The sequence below is a fragment of the Mycteria americana genome, chromosome 9 (assembly GCF_035582795.1).
Source record: "Mycteria americana isolate JAX WOST 10 ecotype Jacksonville Zoo and Gardens chromosome 9, USCA_MyAme_1.0, whole genome shotgun sequence".
In the NCBI taxonomy this organism is placed as follows: domain Eukaryota; kingdom Metazoa; phylum Chordata; class Aves; order Ciconiiformes; family Ciconiidae; genus Mycteria; species Mycteria americana.
The window spans coordinates 2,911,832-2,937,743 of record NC_134373.1 but is presented as its reverse complement, the minus strand read 5'-3'; the positions used below and the strand labels follow the sequence as shown (position 1 = coordinate 2,937,743).

At 52.1% G+C, this 25,912-nt stretch overlaps 1 protein-coding gene and 1 long non-coding RNA gene across 2 annotated transcripts; both read right to left on the bottom strand.

Annotated features, from left to right (window-relative positions):
- Window positions 1-18: 18 nt before the first annotated feature.
- Window positions 19-17,304, bottom strand: LOC142414360 (uncharacterized). Its single transcript, XR_012777038.1, has 8 exons — window positions 17,189-17,304; window positions 16,233-16,410; window positions 15,671-15,787; window positions 8,539-8,697; window positions 7,792-7,976; window positions 5,781-6,176; window positions 3,483-3,659; window positions 19-162 (listed from the first exon to the last, which is right to left on the bottom strand). It is a non-coding gene; the product is annotated as an uncharacterized LOC142414360 (long non-coding RNA).
- Window positions 17,305-17,784: 480 nt separating this feature from the next.
- On the bottom strand, window positions 17,785-21,200 carry ACKR3 (atypical chemokine receptor 3). The gene is made up of 2 exons (XM_075511487.1): window positions 21,180-21,200; window positions 17,785-19,769 (listed from the first exon to the last, which is right to left on the bottom strand). The coding sequence occupies exon 2, from the start codon at window positions 19,740-19,742 to the stop codon at window positions 18,648-18,650; it is 1,095 nt and encodes a 364-aa protein (XP_075367602.1). The 5' UTR covers window positions 19,743-19,769; window positions 21,180-21,200; the 3' UTR covers window positions 17,785-18,647.
- Between the last annotated feature and the right edge of the window lie 4,712 nt (window positions 21,201-25,912).

Genomic DNA, 25,912 nt, shown 5'->3' with positions numbered 1-25,912 from the left:
GGCCTGTAAAAGCACGCGTTTCGGGTATCCCGGCCACCAGACCCCAGTTAGGTGGCACAGTAGCTGGTCACCGTGCTGCTCCTTTCCTGGAAATTTTAAGGTCCGTGGGTTTTGCAGCGCAAAGGAGTCCCTTGACATTCAGTTGAACATATCTAATCCAGCCTGTGGAGCAAACACACCATGGTCTTTAAATGCATCCAGAATGGCTGACGACTCTCTAACCGGGAAGACGTGAAGAGGGCGGTAATTCATCCCTGTCCACAACCTGTGACGTTCCCGCTGTTCCAAGGAAGAGGTTGTGCCCTCTCTTTCCTTCTCACCAGCACCCTGTGCCTCTCATCTCCCCCTTTGCTCTTTGCCAGGGGCCCAGAAGGGCCCACAAAGCCCTTTTTTTCTTTTTTTTTTTTTTTTTTTTTTTGCACAAAGCTCCCTGCAGCCACTGCGCAGCAAGCTCACCGTGCGGGGCTGAGCAACCTCCGATTTCCCTGACCCGTGCCCTTGAAACCAGATGGCAAGCCAAAGTTTTCTCTGACAAGCAAAGGAATCAGAACTGACATGATTGGAAAAAACAAGCTCAATTCCTCTTGGCAGGATATTAATTTAGAAATCTCTAGTGTCATCGCCCCAATTCACAATGAATTTGGATCCAAGCTTTCCTAGTGCCAGACGACACAGAGATTTGACAGAGAAGGTAATTGGAGGAAATGGCTTTGTAATCTAGCTATTGTGCTGGCAAGATCCAGCTCTCCTAAAGAACAAGGTTCACTTCCTGGCACGGCTGATTCATCATCCTTTATTTGTCCCCGGTGCCTCTTGGCTTTCCTCTGCCTAGCAGGGACAGCGCAGTCCCTTCAGAGCAGCACCGGAGGGCCGCAGGGCATTCAGGCTTTCTCCCAGCCTGGCGAGCGGCAGCAATGGGGTGATGAGCCCTCAACAGCTCCAAGCGCCCAAGGGGCAGGGCGAAGAGCACCTTGAGGAAGTCTCACGGTCTGCAGACGGCTTGGGCAGCACGCACGCCAAGCAGACGGAGCCAAGCTCCACCGGCGGTGTGGGCTCGTACCGTGCCGGTGGCAGGAACAAGGATGGGGGACGTTCAGGTGGGACCAATCCCACCCAGAGAGCCCCAGAACCTCCGTCCACTCCACGTAAATAACCGGGAGGGTGGGCAAACCCCAAGTGGAGCAGAGTTTGGACCAAAGCTCACGATCGCATCGTTAGCGACATCGCAAAGCGGCAAATACCCCAGAGAAAGGGGAGCACCCTGCTGAGGGGTTACCGGCCAGATACGGGTCCTAATCGTTGGATCGTCCACTCTCATTCTGCTTTTGAAAAAGATACCGTAGACACAGGCTGCACTGGGTGGGAGGGGTGGGGAATAGGTACTGAAGGACAAGAGAGTTTGCCCTGGCCCCACCAGGAAAGAGGGAAAAAGAAACGGGGGAAACAGGGCGGAGAGGTTCCAAAACGTGGTCTGCGCCGAGCTGAACAGCACTCACCTAAGAACGTTCACGTACACAAGTCCCAGATCGTCATAACGCAGCATTTTTCCGCTGCTCTAATAATAACAACCATTTTATTGACCTGTGTTTTCATGCCATTCCACTAATCGCTTTGTTTTTCTAACTGCAGTTATCTAGGCTGGATGGTGAGCTGCTCTGGATGGATGTCAGATCCACTCCCGAGCTGCACCTCCGAGATCGGATCATTTGGCGGCCGGGGCAACGTGAAACCCTATACCTGCTAGCTCTGCAGATCCCACCGATGGCCCGAAGTCCCCTTTGGGAGCCCTGTTAAAATGAGCTCTTGCCCTTCAGAAGGCTCCCCTCTATTTAAATAAACAACGCGGAGGACGGAGCATAGCAGCAAGTCTAACGCACCCTGCTATCTGAATATATCTTTTAGCTCCATCACCTGAGCCCCTGACGCAGCTAGCACCAGCACACCGAGTGCGTACAAAGCCAGTGATTTTGTGGAGGAGAAGGGGAAGAGCTCAATTATTTTTCTTCATCTGCTAGCAAAAAAAAATTAGGATAGTAAACAGGTAGCAATCACATAGGAATGCCTGGGAGAGCTCTTACCTACTGGCATGCAGATCTCTCATCTGGAATTCATTTATTCACGTTCGCTATTGATGCTATTAAACTATAGAGGTGGTTGGGGAAGGGCATATTCAAAAGAGACCTGAAGTTATTGAAGAGGCCAGTCTCCACCGCCAATGTCACCTCTGGAAACAACGTCCCTGAACCAGCAGACTAGCATTTCAGAAGAAGAAATGCCATTTTCAGCAGCACCACCTAAAAATCCAGTGTTATCAAACAGCTATGGCTCCCATCACCCTGAAAGGCAGGATGCTTCCGCCTCCTGCCTGCAAATTCATTAGCGTTATCAGGAATAGAAGGCACCTCTATTAGTCACAAAGGTCCAAATTCATCCATGGGATCACAGAATCACAGAATCACATAGGTTGGAAAAGACCTTTAAGATCATCGAGTCCAACCATAAACCTAACACTGCCAAAAACCACCACTACACCATGTCCCTAAGCACCTCATCCAAACGTCCTTTAAATACCTCCAGGGATGGGGACTCAACCACTTCCCTGGGCAGCCTGTTCCAGTGCTTGATAACCCTCTCGGTGAAGAAAAATTCCCTAATATCCAGTCTAAACCTCCCCTGGCGCAACTTGAGGCCATTTCCTCTTGTCCTATCACTTGTTACCTGGGAGAAGAGACCGACCCCACCTCTCCACACCCTCCTTTCAGGCAGTTGTAGAGAGCGATGAGGTCTCCCCTCAGCCTCCTTTTCTCCAGGCTAAACAGTCCCAGCTCCCTCAGCCGCTCCTCATAAGACTTCTGCTCCAGACCCTTCACCAGCTCCGTTGCCCTTCTCTGGACACGCTCCAGCCCCTCAATGTCTCTCTTGTAGTGGGGGGCCCAACACTGAACACAGTATTCGAGGTGCGGCCTCACCAGTGCCGAGTGCAGGGGCACAATCACTTCCCTACTCCTGCTGGCCACGCTATTTTTGATACAAGCCAGGATGCCATTGGCCTTCTTGGATCAACCAAGATGAGCTAGCAACGCAGCGTCTGGTTCTGCAGCTGGTAATTGCCCATCACACCTGGCATTACCACTGAACAGCTTATGTGGGATGAATCCTGGGGGTCTCTAAACCTCCTGGAGGAAAGACTGCACAGAAGAACGGCATATTTGCCCCACAGGTTTTATTCCGCATCCCATTTTGCTGCTAATTCCCTCAGAAAGCTTTCCTAGTGCAGGGGATTGCCTGCATCTTGTTTAATTACATTCAGTAACTTAAACTGCTGGAGAAAACCCACTTTAGCTATAATCATTTTGAGCTCTGAAGAAATCCCATAGCCTAGTGGAAAACGTAGATCTAATTTGTATATCCCCCTTAAGTGCCATCTTATATACCTTGCAACGACGCATACGTAGGTACGTACCGGGATTCACTTAGCTTACCCTGAACGTGGTTCCTCCAGGGTCCAAAAAGCAGAAGATATGCTGTCTGCCTCTGTTTTTGGGGGTGTTAAGTGGAAGGTCCAGCAGGAAAGCAGATGTCTCCCGAGAGCCCCACACCGCTCTCCACCACGAGCTTCTACAGCCAGCTCCAGGGCCAGGCTTACGCTCAGCGCTGCTCTAGGAAGGGACCACACATACTCAGGTTGAAGGGAAAAAAAAAAAAACGCACAGGAAGATCATGGAAGTCTCAAGGCAAGTAAATTACTGTTAATTGTGAGATATTTGATTGCAAGAAGCACCAGATGGCCAGCCATCTGGGTTTTATTATAAAATTAAACAAGATTAACCCAAACAGGATTTCCTCAGCATTCTTCTCTGACTGGCTCACAAATACATCTTTAACACCTATGCTACAGCTACAGCACAATCAGAAGCTCTTCCTGCCTCTCCCTAACGTACTTGGGCTAAATACTCTGCCGAGTAATGCCCTCGCACGTAAAGATTGCCAGGGGATGGACTAATTAAGAGATAAGAGAACTGGGAAAGGTCGGCTCAAACAGAAGTAAAGAAACCCCAGCAGAACACCTTGCTTTTACTCCGCTACACCACCAAACTCAGGTTAGAAGGGCACAAGCGTAGGGGCGGGAGACGACATTGCCAAGAGGCAACCACAGCTGGGGTACCAACCTCTCCCGCCAGCGTCAGCACCCGGTCGGAGCTGTGATGGAAAGGGATGGAACAGCAAAAGCTGGGGAGAGCGGCCAGAGCCCCCGTCCTCTGTCCGTCCCCTCTCTGTCGGCAAGACCCACCGACCTCCCCTCCTCCTCCTCCTCCTCCCCGGCTCGGTCCTCTCCATCGCCATCCCGGCGGCAGGAAAGGCCAAACCTCTGTCCCTAGACTAACTGAATTCACCCGGCTGAAGCACCTGGCTCGGGCGCGGCACACACAGCATCACGTCACTGCTGAAAAAACGTCTCCCGCGACAGTGCCTCTACAACTTCAAGCATTTTCTTTGCCTTTCTACACACACGCCTACAAACTTCAGGAATTTCCTTCTTGCCCCGGCATCCTCTGCATCACCGAAACACCACTATTGCCTTTGTCCCAGGAAGGGCAGCATGGCAGAAGCTGGATTTTGCTTTTTAAGATCAGCGATAACAACATATTTTGCAGGCTTTAGCTATTCTTTGCTCCAAGATATATAAATTCTGAGATGGAGCCCTGCAGAAATCAGCTCAAATTTTGCCTAGCGAGGCAGGCTTGCAGGACCCGCTAATCCGGCAAGTTTTCAGCCCTCAGCTACCAAACCTGCCGTGGGAGTCAGCTGCCTCGCACGCTCTCCCTGGAAGCTGGGCTGCCGCCAAGAAGGCCTTTCCCAGCCCACCCCGTTACCCTACGCACACGGACGGTACCAGACCGGATCTCGAAGCTGACGTCGAGCCCCTGTCCCGCTGCAAGCTTTCCTCCCGCAGATTACGCCCGTCTTCGTTTGTTCAAAGCAAACCGGTTGCGAATGGAACAAAAAGGGTGTTCCAGGGGGGACGTCCCCTTGCATCGTTCCCCAGCGTAAATCCCCAGGACACGGTGCATCCAGAAACTATCGGTTATACCCCACTCGCACTCTCCTATCGTATCACGTACAGGCAGACAACCTGTTGGGAGAGTTTAATTGCCCGTCAGCCGACAGACAACAGGCCAGGGCTCTAGCTGATGTAAACATCGTTAATTTTTTTGTTTAGCTTTGAATACCTTCACTTTCAGGGCTACCCTAGAGAGAAAAATGCCACGGTCTTCTTTTTGGGATAGCAGCCCGCCCGCTCACTGCACCCCAGGCTGTTTGCCCCCCCCCCGCCATCGCTGCGACCAGAGGCTGGGAAACGCGGGGCGGAATTCCAGCTTGCACCCATTCGCAGGGTGACAGGGCTCCTCGAGGGGCCATTCCCATGGCCACCGCCCCTTCGGCATCTTCTCCGAATGCAAAAGGAGAGAAGTAGAGCTGGGTTTTGCCCGGCTGCTCACCCGCAATCCGGAGACAAGCTTGTGGTTTGCATTTGGGCTCAGCACCGGCCAAATACAGCCGAGCACGCTCCTGGAAATACGGTCTGACTCCCACCTCGTTCATCTCTGACCTCGCACTTGACTGATTCACGGTTATTTTGCATGCAAAGACACACACGCGCTGCAGGATCGCTGCGGTTTGGGCTGGAGTCTCTAACAAACAACAGTTTGCCCTCCCCCTCTACAATACCAAGGAGAACGAACCCAAAAGGCAGACGCTGACAGAGCTGATCTTCCTACCTGCAAACGCTGGGCGGCCTGGCTCAGCAGCAATTAGCAAAGGGGGCACAGACAGAGGAACCGCCCTCTCCCTCCCAAACTGCAAGTCCCAGGCTGGAGGTGGCCCAGCAGCCCAAGCTGCCCATCGCCGCCTTCACTTGGGCGCTCCTTCCGCGCTAGCCACACCAGTTCTTCGCTGGTGCTGCTCCTCGCCAGAAATACAGGCTGCCTCCCGGACCGCTGCAGGTCCCGCTGCCCGAACGAAGCCAGCTCCATCCTTCCAGTGGGCGACTGTACATCCCCAGCGGTTTTAGGATGATGGACTTGCCCCAGGCACACCCCGCTGTGATTGCCTTACCCAGATTTTTACATGTTCTGGAAACCGTGTAACTTCTTCCATTTTGTGACACGGTTTGTCTTTTTAAAAAAAAAAAAAAAAAAGTCTCAAACACGCTAACACGATAAAAGCCCGAACTGCAGACTGATCGTGTTTCCAGCCACTGCTTCTTTTCATCCTACTGGAAGCCACCAAATGCAGACCGAGGTTCCCCCCGCCGACAGGCCATCCATCTCTTTCAGGCCAAAGCCCTCGGGCTTGCACAAACACAAACATAAGGACGGTTCTGCCCTGTATTCCCGGGTGCAGAGGAAGGCATTGGGAAGGTAACGCATGGTCCGCGTATAGGCATATTGAGGGAATTAGCTCTAATACGTCTTCTCTTCTTTTCCCCTTGCCTCTTCCACAAGAGAGAGCCAGGCTTGCCTCGACGTGGACTAAATTATTTGGTTTTCCACAGTCTTATTCTCAGGAATGACTGTTTCGCTCTGAGCTGGTATTTCCCCAGAAGAACTCAGTCCAAGACAGACACCTCAGGTGGAAAACTCCAGTCCCAACAGGCAAAGGTCTATGCAGCTGAGCAGAGCATCCTCTCATCGGAAGGAGCAGGGAATTACTACAGAAGCACCGCTATACTACGCACTCAGAAAGCATAGCTTAAAAAGGCAGTTTTTAAATGAAGGGAACAGATGCAAGGGAACAAGAGCCCTGTGCGAGATGTTTCCTTTGCCAAAAGAGTAAAAGGAAACCCACTTTAGCTGAAGAATCAGCTTTTAAAGGCAATCCCTAGTAAATGAGGTATAAAACTGAATTCGGAGCATTTCCACTACTTTCTTGTCTTTCCAGCAAAGCATTCGCTGGGCTGGGCTTTCACTGACAATCACTCCTCCACAGCCAGCTGGGGAGATGCCCCAGGAGGTGGAAGCACACAAAAAAATAAAAAAAAATAAACAAAAGCAGGTAAAAAAAAAAATTACAAGCTTTTTAAACACGATTTATCCATGCTGGGTACTTCTCTACCTAACCAGATGCTTCCAAATGTCTGGCACTAGAGAAAAACCTATAATTTTACCCCATGATATATTACTAACTCATATTAGACTTACGCAGAAACAACTGGCTGCTCTCGCAGCCTGGGGGGGGGAAAGTAAGCGGATTACGCTATAAAACAAAAGAGACTTCAAATAGCTACGGTATTATCTCAGAGGAGTTTCATAACAAGCCGGTTCAATCTGTCAAACGTGGACTGGAAGGGGACTGCGTGCGACCCTGGCTCTCAGGAGCCGGCTGGGGAAGGCGCTGCCAGGGGTGCTTTCTGCCAAGAGAAGAGACCCCCCCCACCTTTGTATAAGCAACTGAATAACGGAGTTCGGATGGGAAACCCCCACCCGAGCAGGGATCATCCACCCCGGGGCTTTCAGACAGGGGCGCAGAAGAATTGGACTCTACCAGATCGCAGGTCGCTGCCAGTGATCTGGCACAGATCTCCTGCGACGTCTCGCAACGTTTGATAGCACGGGGACCGCGGTGCACGTCTTTCATCGGCTAGCTATACGTGATGCACAGATACCGTTGGAAAAACCAGCGCTGAATCAACTGGGGAAAAACAGATATGCTTTTCACCTGAAGAACGGCTTGCCTGTTTTTCCCCAAATCTATCGGCTAATCTAACAAGAGATATTCCTTCCTACAAACCTCGCCGCGGTCCTGGGAGTGCTGCAGGCAGCAAGACCGTCAGTGCATAAGGGAGGGAGCCGGCTTGAAACACACGTCGCTCTTGTTCCCGTGGCGGTACGGCTACAAAACGGCTCTTACAAACCGTCATGGCTTGTGCATGTTCATGAAGGGGCCCAGAGAGATGACCCTCAACAGGAAGGGACCTGCAAGGGTAAGGGAAAAGATGAGCGGAGAACTTGGTGCTCGCTGCCAGCCCTGCTGTTAGGATTTCAGGTGCCAGCTCGTGCGGAGCTGTGCCTGCAGCACCAGAGATAGGACAGAGTCCTGCTCCCAGCTGCAAGGCAGAGATAAGGCCCCTGGAACCGATGGAAATAAAGGGCACGAATCAGCCCCAGGTTTGCGGGAGGAGGTGAAGACGACCACGTGAGGCAGAGGAAGAGTACAGTCAAGCCGATCCAGCAGAACACCTCGGAGGAGTTTTATCTATCCTGACAAATACAGTGCTGGTTATCAAGCAGATGCTGCTGTTAAAATGGTGCAAAACCCTACGACTTCAACGCGGGCTCCGTGGCTCTCCCAAACCCACACTCTCATCTTCACCCCCTGCAAATGAACAACAGGAGCAACCAAACAGAGGGGCTGTGCACTACGAAAAAGCTCGAACAACACCTCAGCTGACGCAAAATCAGAAAGGAACGTGTTTCTGGTTAAGAGGGCAGCTTAACTTACGTCATACAGCAGCAAAGGGAAAAAAACCCTCCTTACCTGTGAACCACAGGTCCTGGAAACAGTCCATGGCTTTGCTTTTGCCCCGTCAGTTGTCTCCGGCCTTCTTCTCCTTCAAGGCATGGGATGATGAGTTACCTCGGAGTCTTGTTTTGAACCTGTCTCCCTTGCTGTCTCCCTCGAACGCATGTCCTTCAGCTGTCAATGGAAGGGGAGAAGGTGATTAAACCAGCTAACGACAACTCCCTGCGGGAAGGTGCTATTTGCGCAAGACAAATCCGACGACGCGCAGTTCGTTGAAAATTCCCTTTTCCATCACCGTGCAAGTCGAAACAGTTTTAGCTCCTAAGCAACGTGGAACGTCATCCAGTGCCTTGTAAAGTGGAAGCGGTTGGTCACTCACCCAAGGAAAGGAGAAGGGATTTGTGAGATCCCAAGTAGTATTTCTGGTGCTGTATGTTGCCATGTTCTCCACCCCCAGGACTAGCTCGATATTAGTATAAATACATAGTATAGCATGTGTGCGTATATATATATGGTACAAACAGTATAAAGAAGCCAATTTCAGTATGCACTAGCAGTCTCTTTTACGGATGACCATACAATTCTTCTTATTAATGATTGCTGCTACCCTAGTACGTCAGACCGAGACCTCGTTATGCCGACCACACGAGCAGCCTCAGGAGAGCTCGCTGTACCTTTGCCAGATGCCCCAACCTTCTGAACAGCTGAAGATTGCAAGAGGTCACAGGGAGCCCCTTGAAGGCCCCAGGATCTGATCTTACAAGTCAGGATTAGCTGAGCAGAGATCAGCTCCCGTTTCTCAAGGATGTCCCATTGGCTTCAGCCAGGCCAAGATTTCTTGCCCTGGGTATCAGCCATGAGCGCAGGAGCACCACCTGTAACTCAGGAGTGGGCATCCCTTGATGGAGAGGGTGAGCCGCTGCTGTACGGATGTCCCATTATTCACGGGAGCCACCTCTCCGTTGGAATAACACTCAACACATGGAAGCAGATCAGAAGACGCATGGCCAAAGAGAAGGACCCTTTGAGCCAGGGCTTCTTTCCAGCCAGCGCTAAATCATCACCAAAACTTCACTCATAATCCCAAGCATTTACTTCCTTTTATATTCTGTGTGACAACAATTCATCTTCGGGGCTATACCATCTCCAAAGGCGTCTTTGCGTAGACTTTCCTTACACGCAAGGCAGACGGCTCAAATGGGAAACAGCCTCCCCTTCCCCCAAACACCTCCCAGGTCCAACACACATCGCAGGCAACGAGCTGCTGGTCTCGCAGAGCAGAGGGGAATCAAGAAGCCTTGTACGAAGAAATCCAGGCCAAGAGGTGTCTGGGACTTTCTCACTGACATAAGCCAAAAGAGGTTGCCGTCAAAAACAACGGCACATTGCAGGGAGAAGGCTACGTGTACAGAAGCACTGACGCACCCATGCAAGTAAATCCCATTGACTTCCACCGAACTACCTGGCCCAGGCTTTCCAGCCGCATAAAGGAGTATAACCCGCTGACGCTGATGGACACTGGCTATTTATACCTGGAGATGCTCTTCACCCTTATACAAACAGCACCCGAGGCTGAATCCAGCTTGAAGAATGGATTTTCAGCTTTACAAGAGCAAATCTACCCAAGTAAAGTGTGAGAATTCTGCAAGCCTAAGAGTTCAGAGGAGTCGCGGAGCTGAACCTGTCTTGGGGTCTGGTTTTTGTTCTTTGTTAATCATTTTCACGGGCTTTTGCACTTTTGGATTCCAGCCTGCCTGGAAGCAGCAAACGCTGGAAACCTCGCAAAGCTTTCCAAGTGTGAAACCCCCCCTCTCCCTGGAGAAGGTTTAATGCACTTCAGGTTTGCATCCAGGGCCTGAGCTAGTCACCCCTCTCAGACGCTCAGGATGTTCACCTGTTGGAGAGTTTCCAACCTGAAATACAGGCTTTGAACCTGAAGCATGTTTTGCAGAAGCAGGACCAAGAGATCTCTGGGTGCGAAGGAGTGACGGGGCTGACGGGGGCAGCTGAGATGGTGCCCAGAGAACAGCTCGTGATAGCAAGCCATGGGGGCTGCTGCTGCTTTTCTCGCTAAACACCCACTTTTCATCCTTTCCCAGGGATCTCCTAGGCTCCATCACCCTCATCCCACAATTAGATTGAACAATGCCTGGCGTTCGCTTCCATGGAAAGACACAACTCTCAGGCGAGGTTTAGAAACCTCAAGTAATGCCCAAAACAAAGGTGGCCGAGACGCGTAGAGCAAAGCTGCCGCTCAGCCAAGAGAGCTGGAGCATGCACGGGGAAGAGCCTCCCTCTCTCTCTTTTTGCTGTTTTATTCTCCAGACTTACAATGAGGGCTATTCTCTCCTGGAAGGAGGAATCCAAAACACTCCAGCTTTTTATTGATTCACTGCAAAGGAAAGGTATAGATTCTCCTCCGCCAGCCAACTTCCCGTTAAAGCAGCCACCTCGGGCCCATGATGAACCGCTCGAGCTGAACCAAGAGGAAGCAGCGGCCGGTGGCTCTCAGGAGCTTGCAGAATCGGTGTTTCCGACTGACTGCCTCCCTCGCTCCTTCAAACCCCTCAACCAAAAACACCGCATTCACCGGGCCAGACGGGACGGGAAATGAGAAGAAAAACTCTCCCTCCATCACCACTCTTCTTTATAAAACTGCCACCCCCGCCTCCCACCAAAGCAACCTTGAAATTCAAGCCAGCCATTGGAACAAGTTGGCTGAGTTAGAGACAAGAGCTCCGGACCACCTCTTCAAAGGCTCAGCATCCTCCGCGCGGCACAGGATTCCCATACTTTTCATCCTGCATTGGTTTTAGAGTGAGGCCACGTGGAAAAAGAGCGGCAGGAGGGAGCGTGGCCACGTCGCAGAGGGCTCGCGGGCTGCTTCATGAAGTCGCGTCCTGCATTCAGGTGGTCTGGTCTCAGATATTTTACCAGTCCTTGACGAAAGGAGGCAAAAATGATTAAAATGCTCTCCAAAGGAGGTTCACATGGCCGTCATGGATAATCACGAGCTGAGCAAATCCACTTTGCCCCGGTCACTACCCAGGACAGCGAGTGACAAGGTTGCAATGGGGTGGCTGGAGAAAGGGAGATGCCAGCTTGCTGGTCGGAAGACCAGAAATCTGACTTTCCTCTCCTCTCACACCTTCGATGGGCTGGGGCCAATCGTATGGGGTTCAACAAGGCCAAGTGCTGGGTCCTGCACTTGGGCCACAGCAACCCCATGCAACGCTACAGGCTTGGGGAAGAGTGGCTGGGAAGCTGCCTGGCAGAGAAGGACGTGGGGGTGTTGGTTGACAGCTGCCTGAATATGAGCCAGCAGTGTGCCCAGGTGGCCAAGAAAGCCAACGGCATCCTGGCTTGTATCAGAAATAGCGTGGCCAGCAGGACTAGGGCAGTGACCGTGCCCCTGTACTGGGCACTGGTGAGGCCGCACCTCGAATGCTGTGTTCAGTTCTGGGCCCCTCACTACAAGAGAGACATTGAGGGGCTGGAGCGTGTCCAGAGAAGGGCAACGGAGCTGGGGAAAGGTCTGGAGCACAAGGCTGATGGGGAGCGGCTGAGGGACCTGGGGTTGTTCAGCCTGGAGAAAAGGAGGCTGAGGGGAGACCTCATCGCTCTCTACAACTGCCTGAAAGGAGGCTGTCGAGAGGTGGGGTCGGTTTCTTCTCCCAAGTAACAAGAGATAGGACGAGAGGAAATGGCCTCAAGTTGCGCCGGGGAGGTTTAGACTGGATATTAGGGAATTTTACTTCACTGGAAGGGTGATCAAGCACTGGAACAGGCTGCCCAGGGCAGTGGTTGAGTCGCCATCCCTGGAGGTATTTAAAGGACGTTTGGATGAGGTGCTCAGGGACATGGTGTAGTGGTGGGCTTGGCAGTGTTAGGTTTATGGTTGGACTCAATGATCTTAAAGGTCTTTTCCAACCTATACGATTCTGTGATTCTGCTCTCTGCAAACAGCAACCCACAGACCTAAATCGACGCAGCCTGCAGCAGAGCCTGTTTGGGGACAGCCCAGGGGACGCCTTCGTCCCAGTCTGGGACCCACCACCAACCCCTGCACGCCAGGCAAGTGCTGGGGCCAGGAGGGCTCCCCCATCTCAAAGCCCACCTTACCCACTTCCAACGGGGCTGGGACGCGAGCTCCACGGGCCAGGCATGCCTCTGGCTGTGTCTGCACAGCCCGGCTCGATGGTTTCACTCTCTCGGGACTCCTGCAACCCAAGCCCTCCATAATGAGGATATTCAAGTGTCGTGCGCCCATCAGACTAAGACCCACGGCGTCGCCCCAGTCGATATGGGGCTGACGGGAACAGATCCTGGAGAGCTGGTGGCAATGGGAGCCGTAACCCTGAGACGCAGATAGATGCACCCTGATGCACGACGACCGTGACTTTGGCTTATTGTGCATCCCGATTCCCCGCTGCAGAAGACATAAATGTGTCTGTAGGTGGCCCAGAAACACTGACTTATTAAAAAGAAAAAGGGGGGAAAAAAAACCCCAGAATGAATGCAGCGTCTATCACCAGAATTGTTATTTTTTGTGTGTAGTTGGGACTTGTTTTTCAAAGATTTACATTTTTGTGTGTGTGTCATTCGCTTTTCATGCATTTTGAGACCTTGGAGCTTAGAAATTCAAAACACTTGTCACTCACGTCAATCCTTCTGGACAAAACAGAGCTGCCACTTGGATGGATAAAAAAAAAAAAAACAAACAACAAACAAAACGCACTTTTCTATCAAGCTGTGACTCGGTCACCCTACTCAATGCAAGCAAGACAATGTTTAGAGAAAGCAAAAAGAAAGATCTGAGTTTTCATACTCATCGGTGGAACTAAATTGATTAAGGTCATTTCCTAGGTAGGTTTGAAATCTTCTGCAACAATTTTTTGAAAAGAAAAAGAAAAGTGTCCCCCTCCTCAAAAAAAAGAGAAAAGTCACTACTGCAAAAACATTAAATCTGCTTGGGTAACTCAGAATATATGTTGGCAAGGCAACATATCTCAGCTTGAACAGTAAACCTGCTATGTCAGAGGCTCTGCAACATATGAAAGAGACTTGGGTTTCAATATATCATGCTGAATTTACTTCTTTTCAGCCTTTCACGGGAAAGTATTTGATGTCCGTCCTTTCACTGTTGCAATCGATAGGGTGACCTCACTTAAAAGTTTCCTGACCTTTGCTGTTGTTGGTATTGTTCTGTTAAAATGTAATTTAACTCTTTTTCTTTAGTCTGGAAATAGCACTGTACAGACAGCAAACATGATAGAGGTTTGGGGTTTTTTCCGCCCCCCCCTAACCTAGAGGCGAGAGGTAAAAACATCCATCGCCAGAGCTGGCGTAAAACCAGACGATGTCAAGAAGCGTACGACGTACGGCGGCCCAGACCCTCTGCTGAAGCAGACCTGTTGAGTTGCACTGATTTCATACTTCACGTGGGAGCTAAGCCCACTGGCATCTGCAGAGGGGCTGGGTGGCTTCCCAGCACTTTCTTGTAAAGATCCATACCTGCTTGGTAAGGTAAATAAGCAGAAGGGTCGCCTTCTGACGCTCTTCACTCCCGTGCTGAAGAGCACCCTCCTCAATATTTTAGCCATAGGATTGAGTGGTCTCCCTGGATTCACAGCATCACTAGGATGTTGGTATCTCTTTGGTAATATAAATTTATAACATTTCCAGGATAGCGGTCTTTAGCTAAGGCCTGACACGTATTCCACGTAATCCCAGGAAACCAAATAGATCAAAACCTACGAGAAAAAAGTGAACTGTTTTCAAACAGCAACTACCAAAATGGAAGGTGACTGATTTTTCTCGTGACAGTGGGTGTTAGAAGAGTCAGCCACACGCTTTAGGGTTACAGCTGGATTATCCATCACAGGATCTTTGCGAGTCTGGTTTGAATCGTATTATAACCCTGTAACGCAAGTACTCTTGCAAAAGCAAACGCACATCGTTATTATCTGTTGGTTTACTATTATTATGTCTTCGCATTACTGCTGTGCATGGGTATTACACTGCATTAGCGATGCAGATGCGCACATCTGCACTCACACCCATACATTTACACAGGATTATGGCTAAAATTCCTGATCCTGCTCATAAAAAGCCCTATAAATCCTGGATAGCTCCCTTTAAATCAGCAGCATTATCCTACTGTAAATCCAGGGTGTAAATCAGAGCAGACTCTGGCTCAGACGCTCTTCAGCCACACGCCGTAACGGGGCGGCGAGGCTAAGAGCGAGCCCTGGGCTCCGTACACATCAGTTCCCCCCAAAACCCATCCCCATGGCATCATGCCCTGCTCAGCCCCACACCCCATCGCAGGGGCTGAGCCCCACTTCCCAAGGTACCAACCCAACTCTTCTCATCAAGCAGCTCTCTGAAACAGATTAAGAGCCGGCTTTGGCAGCGCCGCTGCCGCCACGTGCTTAAATATTGCTCACAGCTGAGTTATTTCTTGCTTCTTAGGAACTTTAAATGGCTTTAATGCTCAGTGAACTCATGAAAGGCTAGTATCTAAAGTCAGCAGCACTGAAACGATGAATTAGCCAAAGGAGAAACAGGCCAGTTAGGCATTTCTTACAATACATTATCTAGATGGTTGCCAGAGGAGCTGATTTAAAGTCACTGTGCTGCACCTGAATGTCGTTTATGGCTCATAAAAGGAAATCTGTGTTTAAGTAACAATAAAGCAGGACTGCACTTTCTATATAAAAAAAAAAAAAACAACCCTCCTCTCTCACAGAACAGATGTATTTTTATTTGCTCAGTGCCTGCCTCTGAGGCACGTGGACTCTGACAGCACTGGGATGCTTTCAGCCAAGAGTTAAGCAGGAGGACTTGCTCCAGCACGGGTTACGTTTGATTTTTACTCATTTTTCCACCGAGACCTTTACATAGTGAATTTGACCTCCTTGCAAAGGCAAGACCTGAACGCCTACGTACATCTGTAGCTGTCAGAGGAACAAGGGAGATCCCCGGGCACGGGCAGCAGCCCACCAGTCCTGCCCCAAAGCCGCAGCCCTGCAGCGGGAAGAAGCAGGGACCCTTCGTAACATCCCCGGCTCCAGGGGCGGGATATTTGGCCAAATAAGGCGTAAGTCACAGTCACATCTACCTGAGGACGTGTATTTTCACTCACCTGTTGTCCGCTGATAAATTCCCTCATACCAGACTCCAGTGGGGCCAAACACACTTTTTTGGTCTCAGTGCAAGTACCAGCTGGAGTATTGTGGCACACAGCCACGAGGAAAGCCTCCTAGAACACATACATATGTTTTTTCCTATTATACATCTGTCGAAGTTTGATTTTTGAGAATTTTCTGCATAAAAACAAGTCCTAATGACATATATGCAACAACGACATACAAACTCTATCCTTCTGCCCCTCTGCACTATTTTGCCCTCCACTGACTTCCCATCATCTGCCCGCTACCACCCTTCTCACCGAGTCACGGCCACCTCCGGGCTGCCCACCTCCACACAAGTAGTGCCGATGCCCGGAGAGGACCTCGTGCACCCTTCCCAAGCCCCAGTGCTGCTGGCAAGGGAGAACGCTGCCTGCCAGCTCCACCTGCCCTTTCAAGAGCCAAGGAGACAAGGTGGGTGCTCAGCCCCAGGTCTTCCCATCCGAGGAGCTGGAAAGGACCCACACGCACGATGCTAGAGCTCTTGACAGCGAGGGTCGTGGTCCCGACCTTTACCTGCTCTCTCAGTCTGATCCCGCTTTTGGAAAAGGCGTTGTCCCACCACGATTCATATCCCCAAGGAAGAGGTCTGGAGACTTTATCGGTCCGGTCTATACAGCAGGTCTGCAGGACCTCCCCGACACTCAGCACTGCCCAGGATCTCCAGAGCCGACGCCGTGCTCCGAGTACCAAACTGCAGAGAAAAAATAAATTGTGAGCTTCTGCCAAGTCAAACCTCCAAACCAGCCAAAGCATGGCACGAAAACATCATACTGCCCGAGACGGGATCTGAACTGAAATAGTTACGCTGCTATAAACTGAGAAATACCCCGCAGGCACACCCCAGCACACGGAGCGAGACGCCAGAGCCGCACCCAGCACCTTTGGGGAGGACACAGTTACACGTACGGATGCTGGGGCGTGGGAAGCGATGCCCAGCTGAACCAGGAACGTTAATTTCTCGGTATTAACGCACCACCTCCAATCTTAACTATCGGCACGAGGGAGCACTTTCCTTGCGGTTCAGCAGTACCTTAGGAGAGGCTTACGGGATAAGCCAAAATAACCATCTCTCATAAGAAGCGTCCGCGCAAAAGGCTACGCTTGCGTAGTGACGTTGTGACGGTTATGCTGGCAGCCCTCCTCTGCAACCGGCTCCTCCGTCTGGGGACGGACCAGTGCTTTTTCAGGCACACCAAGTACAAGGAGGGGACAGCAGACTTTGCAAAGTTGGCAAACATCTATTTTTATAGGGTCAGCTTTGAGAAGGCAGTACTACAACATATAGACGGAAACAAAATACAGTTGTTACAAAAAATCTTTTGGCTGTTGGGATCTCAGAGGGATAACAGCATGCTTTAATTTAATAGGAATTTAAGTGTAGCCTTCACAGCAAAGCAGTTAGCGCTGCACTGGGAACCAGCAACGGCAAGTCAGCGATGGCTGCGAGACATTGATTTAACATTAGTTACCTTGTCCTGAGACTAAGACGACCGCGATTCGCTGGCTTAAAGATCTACTTCATACATCCCGCAGCAGCTGAATCCTGCCCCGCGCTTTGGCAATGCGGCACTGCAAATTCAACACCGGCTATAACAAAGAGAAAAAGAGATAAAAAGGGATTTAATGCTGTCAGGACTGCTAACCCCCAAATTCCAGCGCAAGCAAACACAGCAGAGGACTGAACCGGGATTAGTCCAAATATCCGCTCCATCTGCGTACTTCCACATTTACCTTCCACGTGTTTATTCCTAAGCTACAGACACGGCCTTTCATCACTCCCAGCAGCTTTCACCTTATAAATCCATCAGCTGTACCCTCCCAAACAGCACAGCCTCCCGCGGACCCGCTCCCCCAGCCCTTCCCCTCTCGCCACGCACCGTGCTGTCTCACATTCCTCCATTCAATGGTCTCTGCCCACCGTCAACAAACATCAGGAAAATACAGACTGACCTGGTTGCTCCTGCACCAAACAAAGGAGAGAAGGTGGCTTTGGGGTTTCTTCTTTTTGGCTTTTGTTTCTAAGGAGGAGGAGGATGGCAAGTCAAACCGCTGGCAGGCATAGAGGTTTGGTTTTTTTTTTTCCAGATCTTTATTTTACAAAAATAACTTACAAATAGAGACAACTCTCAGAAGTAAGATCACTCATTCTGTGCATAAGGATACAGCTTTGTGAAGTACGGGCGTAGGAGTTAACACCTCTTACAATACTGTTAACTTTAACATGATGGTAGCTATATTACAGTCCATACATTTCATGCTCCAGACACGTGGGTATGACCACCACATAAAGCTACGGTCAATAAAGTGTGCCAGCCAGGGAGGATGCACCTAAGAGATCATTTCCATACTGCTATTTATCAGCATCCTCTTACCTACAATAGTTTAAAACCAAATGGCAATCTAACACTCAGACTACAGCACTCTGGATACGCTCATCAGCAATATACTTCAAATACGTGATAAAAATATATTTAACTTTCAAATACAATTGTATAAGGTACACCAAGAGCCAGAAAATAAAGTCTTGAGCTTTTAAATACAACACACTATATATATAACATATACAAGGAGACAAGAGGGAATCTACACATGGAAGAAAAAGCTTATCCTGGAAACGCATGTTATCTATGGTACACAATGGCTTCGTCTGCTAGAAAGTCATTTCCATTTGCATAGCGTTGTCGAGAAGTCGGGACGGGGGTAGGAGGACATCAAACAAAACACACCACCAAAAGGCTTAATTTTGGTACCACTTCCATTTTGCACCTGATTCTACTCTTAAATTACAGTTTGCTATTTCTCTTTCGTAGGCTGGAACTCACGCCCCGTTCATAACAAGCACAGAGAAAGGGGGAGGTTAAAAAAAACCAACAACACCAAAAAAAAAAAAAATCAAAGAGTCAAGGAGGTTTCTTTATGGGGTTGCAGTCATTTGGCATTTTGCTCCAGAGCAGAATATTCTGCTTCCGACACTCTGGAAGCATCGATAAGTTTAGTGAGACCAGTTTTGGCAGAGTACTTGAAAATAAAGGCTTTCATGAGCTCGTATCTGTAGTTGCGGTTAATGAAGCTGTACAGGATGGGGTTGACGCAGCAATGGACTAGAGAGAAACACTGAGTGATGTGAAGAGTGGCATACAAGAAGTTCTCCATCTGACAACTGAAAGGTATGAAATGGAGGCTATAGAAGATGTCAAGCAGGACAGCTACATGGTAGGGCAGCCAGCAGACGAGAAACACGACAACGTAGGAGAAAATGATCTTCCCATTGCTCTTCCTCTCCTGGTCACTGGAGGCGGAGATGGTCTTCGCAAGGAGGAAATAGAAGAGGGCAATGATGGGAAAAGGGATAAGAAAGCCCAGCACGACAGAGATGAGCTCCATGCCAATCAACCACTCTTTGAAGCTCTCCTCTGGATAGACAGGACGGCAATAGGTTTCGTTGTTGGAAGAGACAGTCTTGAGATAATAAGTGTCTGGGAGAGACGCAGAGAAGGCAAGGAGCCACACTAAGATGCAGATGCAGCGACGGATTATCTTCTTCTTGCGGTTGCTGGAATTGGTGAAGTAGGCAACTGAGAGGTAGCGGTCCACACTCATGCACGCCAGGAAGAAGATGCTGCTGTACAAGTTGATGGAAAATATAAGGTGAGTTATCTTGCACGTGATTTCTCCCATGTGCCACTGGTTATGCTGGACGAGGGAGACGACCCACACCGGAAGGGTGATGACGACGCACAGATCGGCAATAGCCAAATTAAAGATGTAGAGGTGGGTTTCATAGCCGGTCATTTTGGCTTGGAGGTTGACCCACACCACAACCGAGTTGGCCACCAGCCCTATGACAAAGATGAAAATGTAGAAGAAGGACAGGGTGTACAGCAGGGCACTTTTGTTGAGCGTGCCTGGGCATGTTGTAGCATCAACCGTGATGCAGTCACCGTTGTTGCACGTCCAGTTGATCTCTGTCAAGTTGGCCGTTTCCAGAAAATCGAGGATGGAAGTAAAATCAAGCGCGCTCATGTTCGCTCACTTTGGAGTTCAAGCGACCTACAGGCAAAATAGGAGCAAAAGAAACGATCTAAGTTAACAGAGAGATTTCTGCTGCCATCTTCGTACCATAAAGCACACGCAGGTCAGGCTGTTTTAGTGACGTCCTACTCTTGTAAGGCACTTTCCATTAAAGAGATCCGTAGAGTAAACCAACCAAAACACACACATAACACAACTCATCTGGTTGACAAAAGAGGAACAGCACTAGCTTTTTGTGTGATTTTTTTGTTTTTATTTCTTGCAGCTCACATCTGACATCATCAGGTTGGCTATCGTCCCCGGGTGTGAAATCCACAAAGTACACCATGGCCAAATAAACGTCAGGCGACTAAATCTGTCTTCTCCAGCATAAATGATGATACTCTCACTTTCAGCAGGGGAATCTTTAAGCCATTTTATCTGCACTCCCTCAAGCATAGAATTGATCTGGCTGATACACGGTACCGTAAAACATTTACCACAAGCTCTGGTCAGCATCTTGTCAAGCCCAGCTCCAGCTGCATTAAGCAGAAGTGGGGAACTAAGGGGCTTTGTACCCTCATCCAATTTTAAATTTAAATCCTGCTCCTTTTCCTCCTCCCTTCCCTTCAATTCTATTTTACAAAGCATCCCCTACGTTTAACGATTATCACATAGCTTTGAGAAAAGAAAAAAAAAAAAAATTAGAACTTGACTGCTGAGAAGATCTGCTGGGCTTAAATTTTCTTTTTAGGAGAGCGCTTTGATTTACAACACACTCCCCCATCACAGCTGGCCCCACAACAACTGCTTCCTTCCCACCCTTTTGCTTTTCTGCGTCTACTTCTCTTGCCTCTTCAGCGCCTTCTTCCATCGGCAGGCAGCGGACAAAGCAAGGGGCTCCTCGTTAACTTCCTCGCCAGCAGAAGGAAGGGCCGCAGCAGACCCACACGGCTTACGCAAAATCCAAAGCCGGACTGCTAATTACCGTTGTGCTTTCGGGGCGGCGTACAAATGTTGCTTCCCCCGCTGGGACCGTCCCACCCCACAGGACCAACAGTACCACCCACGGCAGCAGCCGGCTGCCTCGGCCCGTGACCACCACGCCTCAGCCAAGCAAGCTTTGGAGCCCCGTGTCCGCAGGCTCCGGCTCGGGGCACGCCAAAATAAAGATGGAGAGGTGGGTTTCCAAAGGATGGACCCCATCTCATTCCACCATGGCTTCACTTGAGCCGGAGCGTCGGGTCAGCCAGCCCACCCGAAGTCCCCCCACCATGGACACTTGTAGCATCCTGAACGGTGGCCACCCTGTCCTTCCCCATGAGGCCAGCCCCAGCAGCGAGAGGCACCCCTGATGCCGCCCCAGCCCCGGGACAACGCCAGCATGAGCGAGCGGCTGGAGAGAGCAACGCCAGAGAGAGCAACAGGGGAAACAACTCCCGCGGCCACCTGCATCTCTGAACATCCTCGACCCCACCGCAGGACCTCCTGGTGGGGCTTACGGGAGCACGGAGAGGACAGCGAGCAGGGAAGAGCTCGGACACGCTCCCGTGCTGAGCATCCTCTTCTCACCCCCGCTCCCCAAAAAGGGATGTCGGTTGATACACGGCTGACACCTCTTGCTCCTCCATCTGCATAATTGGCTCTTCCCAAACCTCCCCGCCTGCCAGGGATACAGGCTACGGAAGAGAAGGGAGATAAGGAGGGAGATTACCGGGGAGGACTCAAGGCACTATTGTCCCAGTGGAGAGGAAGCTGGTGGCATCAACAATGAGGGGGCCCGTGCACACACCCAGAGGAGATCAAATCTCTCCACAAACAGGGCCCAAATTGGCCCTGCGAGGAGATCTAGCCTGTCACTTCAAACCTATGCAGCCTTCCAGGCTTTCCTCCTGCTGGCCTGCTGAAAGACAGAGTTGAGATTCAAACCAAATAAGTAATGGATTTTGCTAAAACGCTAGCTAAAGAGAGAGCCGAGACAGCGGCAGCTTTCTGTCCCGGGATAGGTGATTCCCCACCTCCAGCTCAGGAAAGCAGAGGGTGATTTAACCCAAGTCTACGCAGGGCAGAAGGGCTGATCCTGCCCCCCCGCCCCGGGGCACAGGCCACCCTCAAGCTGCCTGTAGCACCCAGCCAGCGCAGGCAGCGGGGACGCGCGCTGCCCAGGCGCAGCTCCCCGGGATGCTCGCTTCAGCCCAGGGCTGCAAGCGGGAGAGAGGACGGATTTCCTGCTAGACCTCATCCAGGGTCACACCGCTACTGCTGCGTCCCCAGCGCAAGCGCTTTTCAAGGCCTCCCAAGCGTGGGAAGAAGCAGCACCATCCCCAAGTCCTTGCATCTCAAAACCCCACAGCAACTAAAGCAAACTCCCTAAAAGCCACAGAACTCACAGCCCCGTGGCATGGGCCACTGTCTCCTGCTGGTATTTGCAGGCAGCGAGGTGAGCAGAGCAGGAGGAACACCAGGCTACCCCTGTAACACCCCACAGAAGTAGCACGGGTGGGCCTGGGCATCTTCTGGGAAGGCACGTGGTCCCACAAGGGGAGCGGGCTCATTCCACATCTCAAGACCCCAACTCAAGCCAGCCTCCCGGATGGGGCTGTGACCACCCGCTGCCAAGCCTCCAGCACATCCCCTAACAGAGAAGAAACTCGGACCTGGCTGCGGGGTGTCAGATCACCAGTGCTAACAGAGAGGCAGCGAGGGCGAGCAGGGAGGCAGCAACAGGGCAGCAGAAAGCCCTTGAAGCTGGGACTCACACCAATGCCGGGAACATCAAGGCCACCAGCCTAGGACAGCGGCTAGGAGAGGGCAACCCCACCCCGGCTGCTCGCTCACAACCACCCTGGGGATCTCATTAAAGATAAATTATGCTCAGCCCAAATCTCAGCCTGCCTCCGCTCCAAGAGTAGCTCTGCTGAGTGCACGTGCATCCATCTGTCCGGGGCCGCCCGCATGCCTGCGCACTTTCACATCCCCAGCACGGTAATAAAAATCTGAAACCCATACGGCCTCCCAGGCTCAAAGCCCCGCTGGGGAGGATGGCTATATTCAGAGATTACAGCCTTACGAGGCCGGGCTCTCTATAGTCTGGGATTAGCTGCTGTAACCCGAGCTCCGATTCCCACCCGGATTAGCTAGGAGGTGTGGGGGGGAACCCACCAGACAAACTCAATAAAGCCACTCTGTGCTCCTAAAAAAAATACCTTTAGCGCTCTCTGCAGACAGCACAATATCCTAAAAACTTGCGAAGCAGCTGGAACTGCGTTTTGCATCCGCTGCACTGCAAAGCTCTTGCAGGCCACCAGCCCTTCACCCTGCAGGCACGTGTGCTGTGGCCAGTCCCTGCTAATTCGCAGGAGTTATGGCACGAAGGAAAGGAGATGCACCCGAAATCCTGCTCCGGACACCCGGAGATGTCCCTGGAGGTGACGCAGCCTGCAGGACTGCACCCTCCCCGTCCCACCTCCTGCCCAGGACCCGCTGCAGGCTGCGAAAAAGTAAGCGAGCACCCCTGCCTAGGAGAGCAGCCTAGCACCGCGTGGCCCTCAACGCTTTTGGGAACTTCTCAGCACCCCCTCTTCCACCCAGAGCATCTTGCAGCCCGGTCCTGCCTGCACGCCGAGCTGCCTCCGGGCAGCTCAGGGGTGCAGGCAAACTGGGCTTTGCCCTTCCCCGAGTGGAGAAGGAAATGAGCTACGCCAGGGAAAGCCAGGACAGCCGGTCGGGTTGTCACCTACACGCCTGCACCCTTCCCATGTCAAAGGACCAGCCTGGTTCTCCGGCACGGGGAGGTGGGCACCACGGCCCCTCCCAGGACACCCACGCCCTCGAGAGGCTTTGCAAGACTGAGCCCGGCACATTTAAACTCTATTCTGCAGTTCTGAGTGGAAAAAAAACCCCCAACGACTGGAGAAACGAGCGTCCCCCACAGCTCGGGATCGCACCCCGGCAGGCGGGGGAAGGAGCCCGCCGAGGCAAGCAGCGCTCGGCGCCGGGACGCTGCAGCGGCCCGCCGCAGGTGACTCGGCAGCCTCCGAGCGTGCCCCCCGCCCCCGCGCCGTGCCAGCCCCGCCGACCGGGCCGCGGGAAGGGGAGGCTCCCTCCCCGCTCACCCCGAACGGGATCCCGAGAGGGGCGGGCACGCAGCCCAGGGAGCCCGCGGGGGCGGCGGGGAGCCCGGCCCGAGGCAGCGCGGCTGCGGCGGCCACGCCGCTCCACCCGCCGCGGCCGTCGCCCTGCGCGGGCCGGGGATGGCAGGACACGGACACGCGTGGCGCGGCCCCCGCACCCCCCCCGAGACGCGGCCGGGCTCCGTCCCCGCTTCCCCGCCCTTACCTCCCGCTGGCTGCGCACCGGGCGGCGGCGGAGCGAGTGAGCGCTGCCCGCCCCGGCCGCCCGCTTATATGGGCAGCGGGGAACCGCCTCTCGGGGCGGGGGCGGCCCGGCCCGGCCCCCGGGGCAGCGGCGGGGGCAGCCGGGACGGGAAGGGGTTAACAGGGGAGCTGCGCCCGGGCTGGGGGCTCCGCTCACAGTAACAGGAGAGCGGAGCCGGGGCTGGGGCAGCGGGAGCCTCGGGCAGCCGGTGCAGGAGAGAGGGAAAGAAGGGAAAAATAAAGGGGGGGCGGCGAAAAAGGGAGAGAAGGGAAAAGAGGGAAAGAAGGGAAAAGGGGAGGAAAAGGGGGGGGAAGGGGGGAGAAGGAGGGGGAAAGGAGGGGGAAAGGGGGGGGAAGGGGGGGGGGAGAGAAAAGAGAGAAAGGGGGGGGGAAGAGAGAGAAGGGGGAGAGAAGGCGGGGGGGAGAGAGAAGGGGGGAAAGAGAGAGAAGGGGGGGAAAGAGAGAGAAGGGGGGAAAGAGAAAGGGGGGGGGAGAGAAAGGGGGGGGGGGAGAGAAAGGGGGGGGGGAGAGAGAAAGGGGGGGGGGAGAGAGAAAGGGGGGGGGAGAGAGAAGGGGGGGGGGGGGAAGAGAGAAAGGGGGGGGGGAAGAGAGAAAGGGGGGGGGGAAGAGAGAAAGGGGGGGGGGAAGAGAGAAAAGGGGGGGGAAGAGAGAAAAGGGGGGGGAAGAGAGAAAGGGGGGGGAGAGAGAAAAGGGGGGGGAGAGAGAAAAGGGGGGGGGAGAGAAAAGAAAAAAATACAAGAGAAGAGAGAGAAAGAAGAGAGAGAAAGAAGAAAAAAGATAAAACATTAACTTTAAAAGTAAAAGAAAAGAGAAAAGCAGGTTTCTAGTCATTTTCTGGTTTGTTTTGTTTCCCGCACACACATACTATAAAATATTGAGAAGACAGGGCAAGGGGAGGCAGCAGATTCTCACCTCTACTCCCTCACACAGGACAAGAAAAATTAACGCCAAGGAAAAGTGACAGGAAGCCAGAAACTCGCAAGCTAAAACTGGGAACCCACTCCTTCCACGCCTCCTCAGCACAGGAAAGGCAGGTGACCAAAACGGCCTGTATTCAGCTCCAGCGGGGTCAGCCTGTCTGTCTGTCCCGGGGAAGACGCCGGGCGTAGATGATCGCCTACCTGCCAACGCAACAGCCGCACGGTACAACTTGCTGAAGCCTGACAACGGCGCTGGCAGCTCCGAGGGATCTGACGCACGTACCGCCGGACTGCTCCGAAAACACCCGATAACCCGGAGCGGGGGCTTGGCTCCCCCCTGCCCAAACCCTGCTGCTGGAGCACGCCCCGACACGCACGGCTCCGAGAGCCTAAATCACCTCGTCGCTACTGAGCCGCTGTCCAGCCAGGAGAAACGGGTTAGCCAACACATTTTAACCCGCGCTTTTTGGAAGATACAGGGCGTTTTAGCACTTGCAACCCGAGGGCTTCGACACCCCCGGAAAGCATGTATTTTGTTTCCCCCAAAGATGCTTAATCCTATTTCCACAGGCAAATAAAAGCTTGCATTAAAACCTGCTGGCAAACGCATGCTTAAAAAGAGAACCTGTTTTCCCATGAAAGCGCTTAGCACAAGTTCTCAAGCTTAAAGCAAGTCAGGGATGCGGCAAAACAAGCCACTTTATTCTCTGGCAGAAGGGACGTGTTTACAAAGAGCGAGGGTGCGGGTTAAAAGGACTCCTAGTTGCCGGCAGAGCAGCCTTAATTCTGAAAAAAAAAGCGCTTGCTATTTTAACTGTGCTCTATTTCTGAGCCCACAATGCCTTAATTCTGCCCCCGTCAAGGA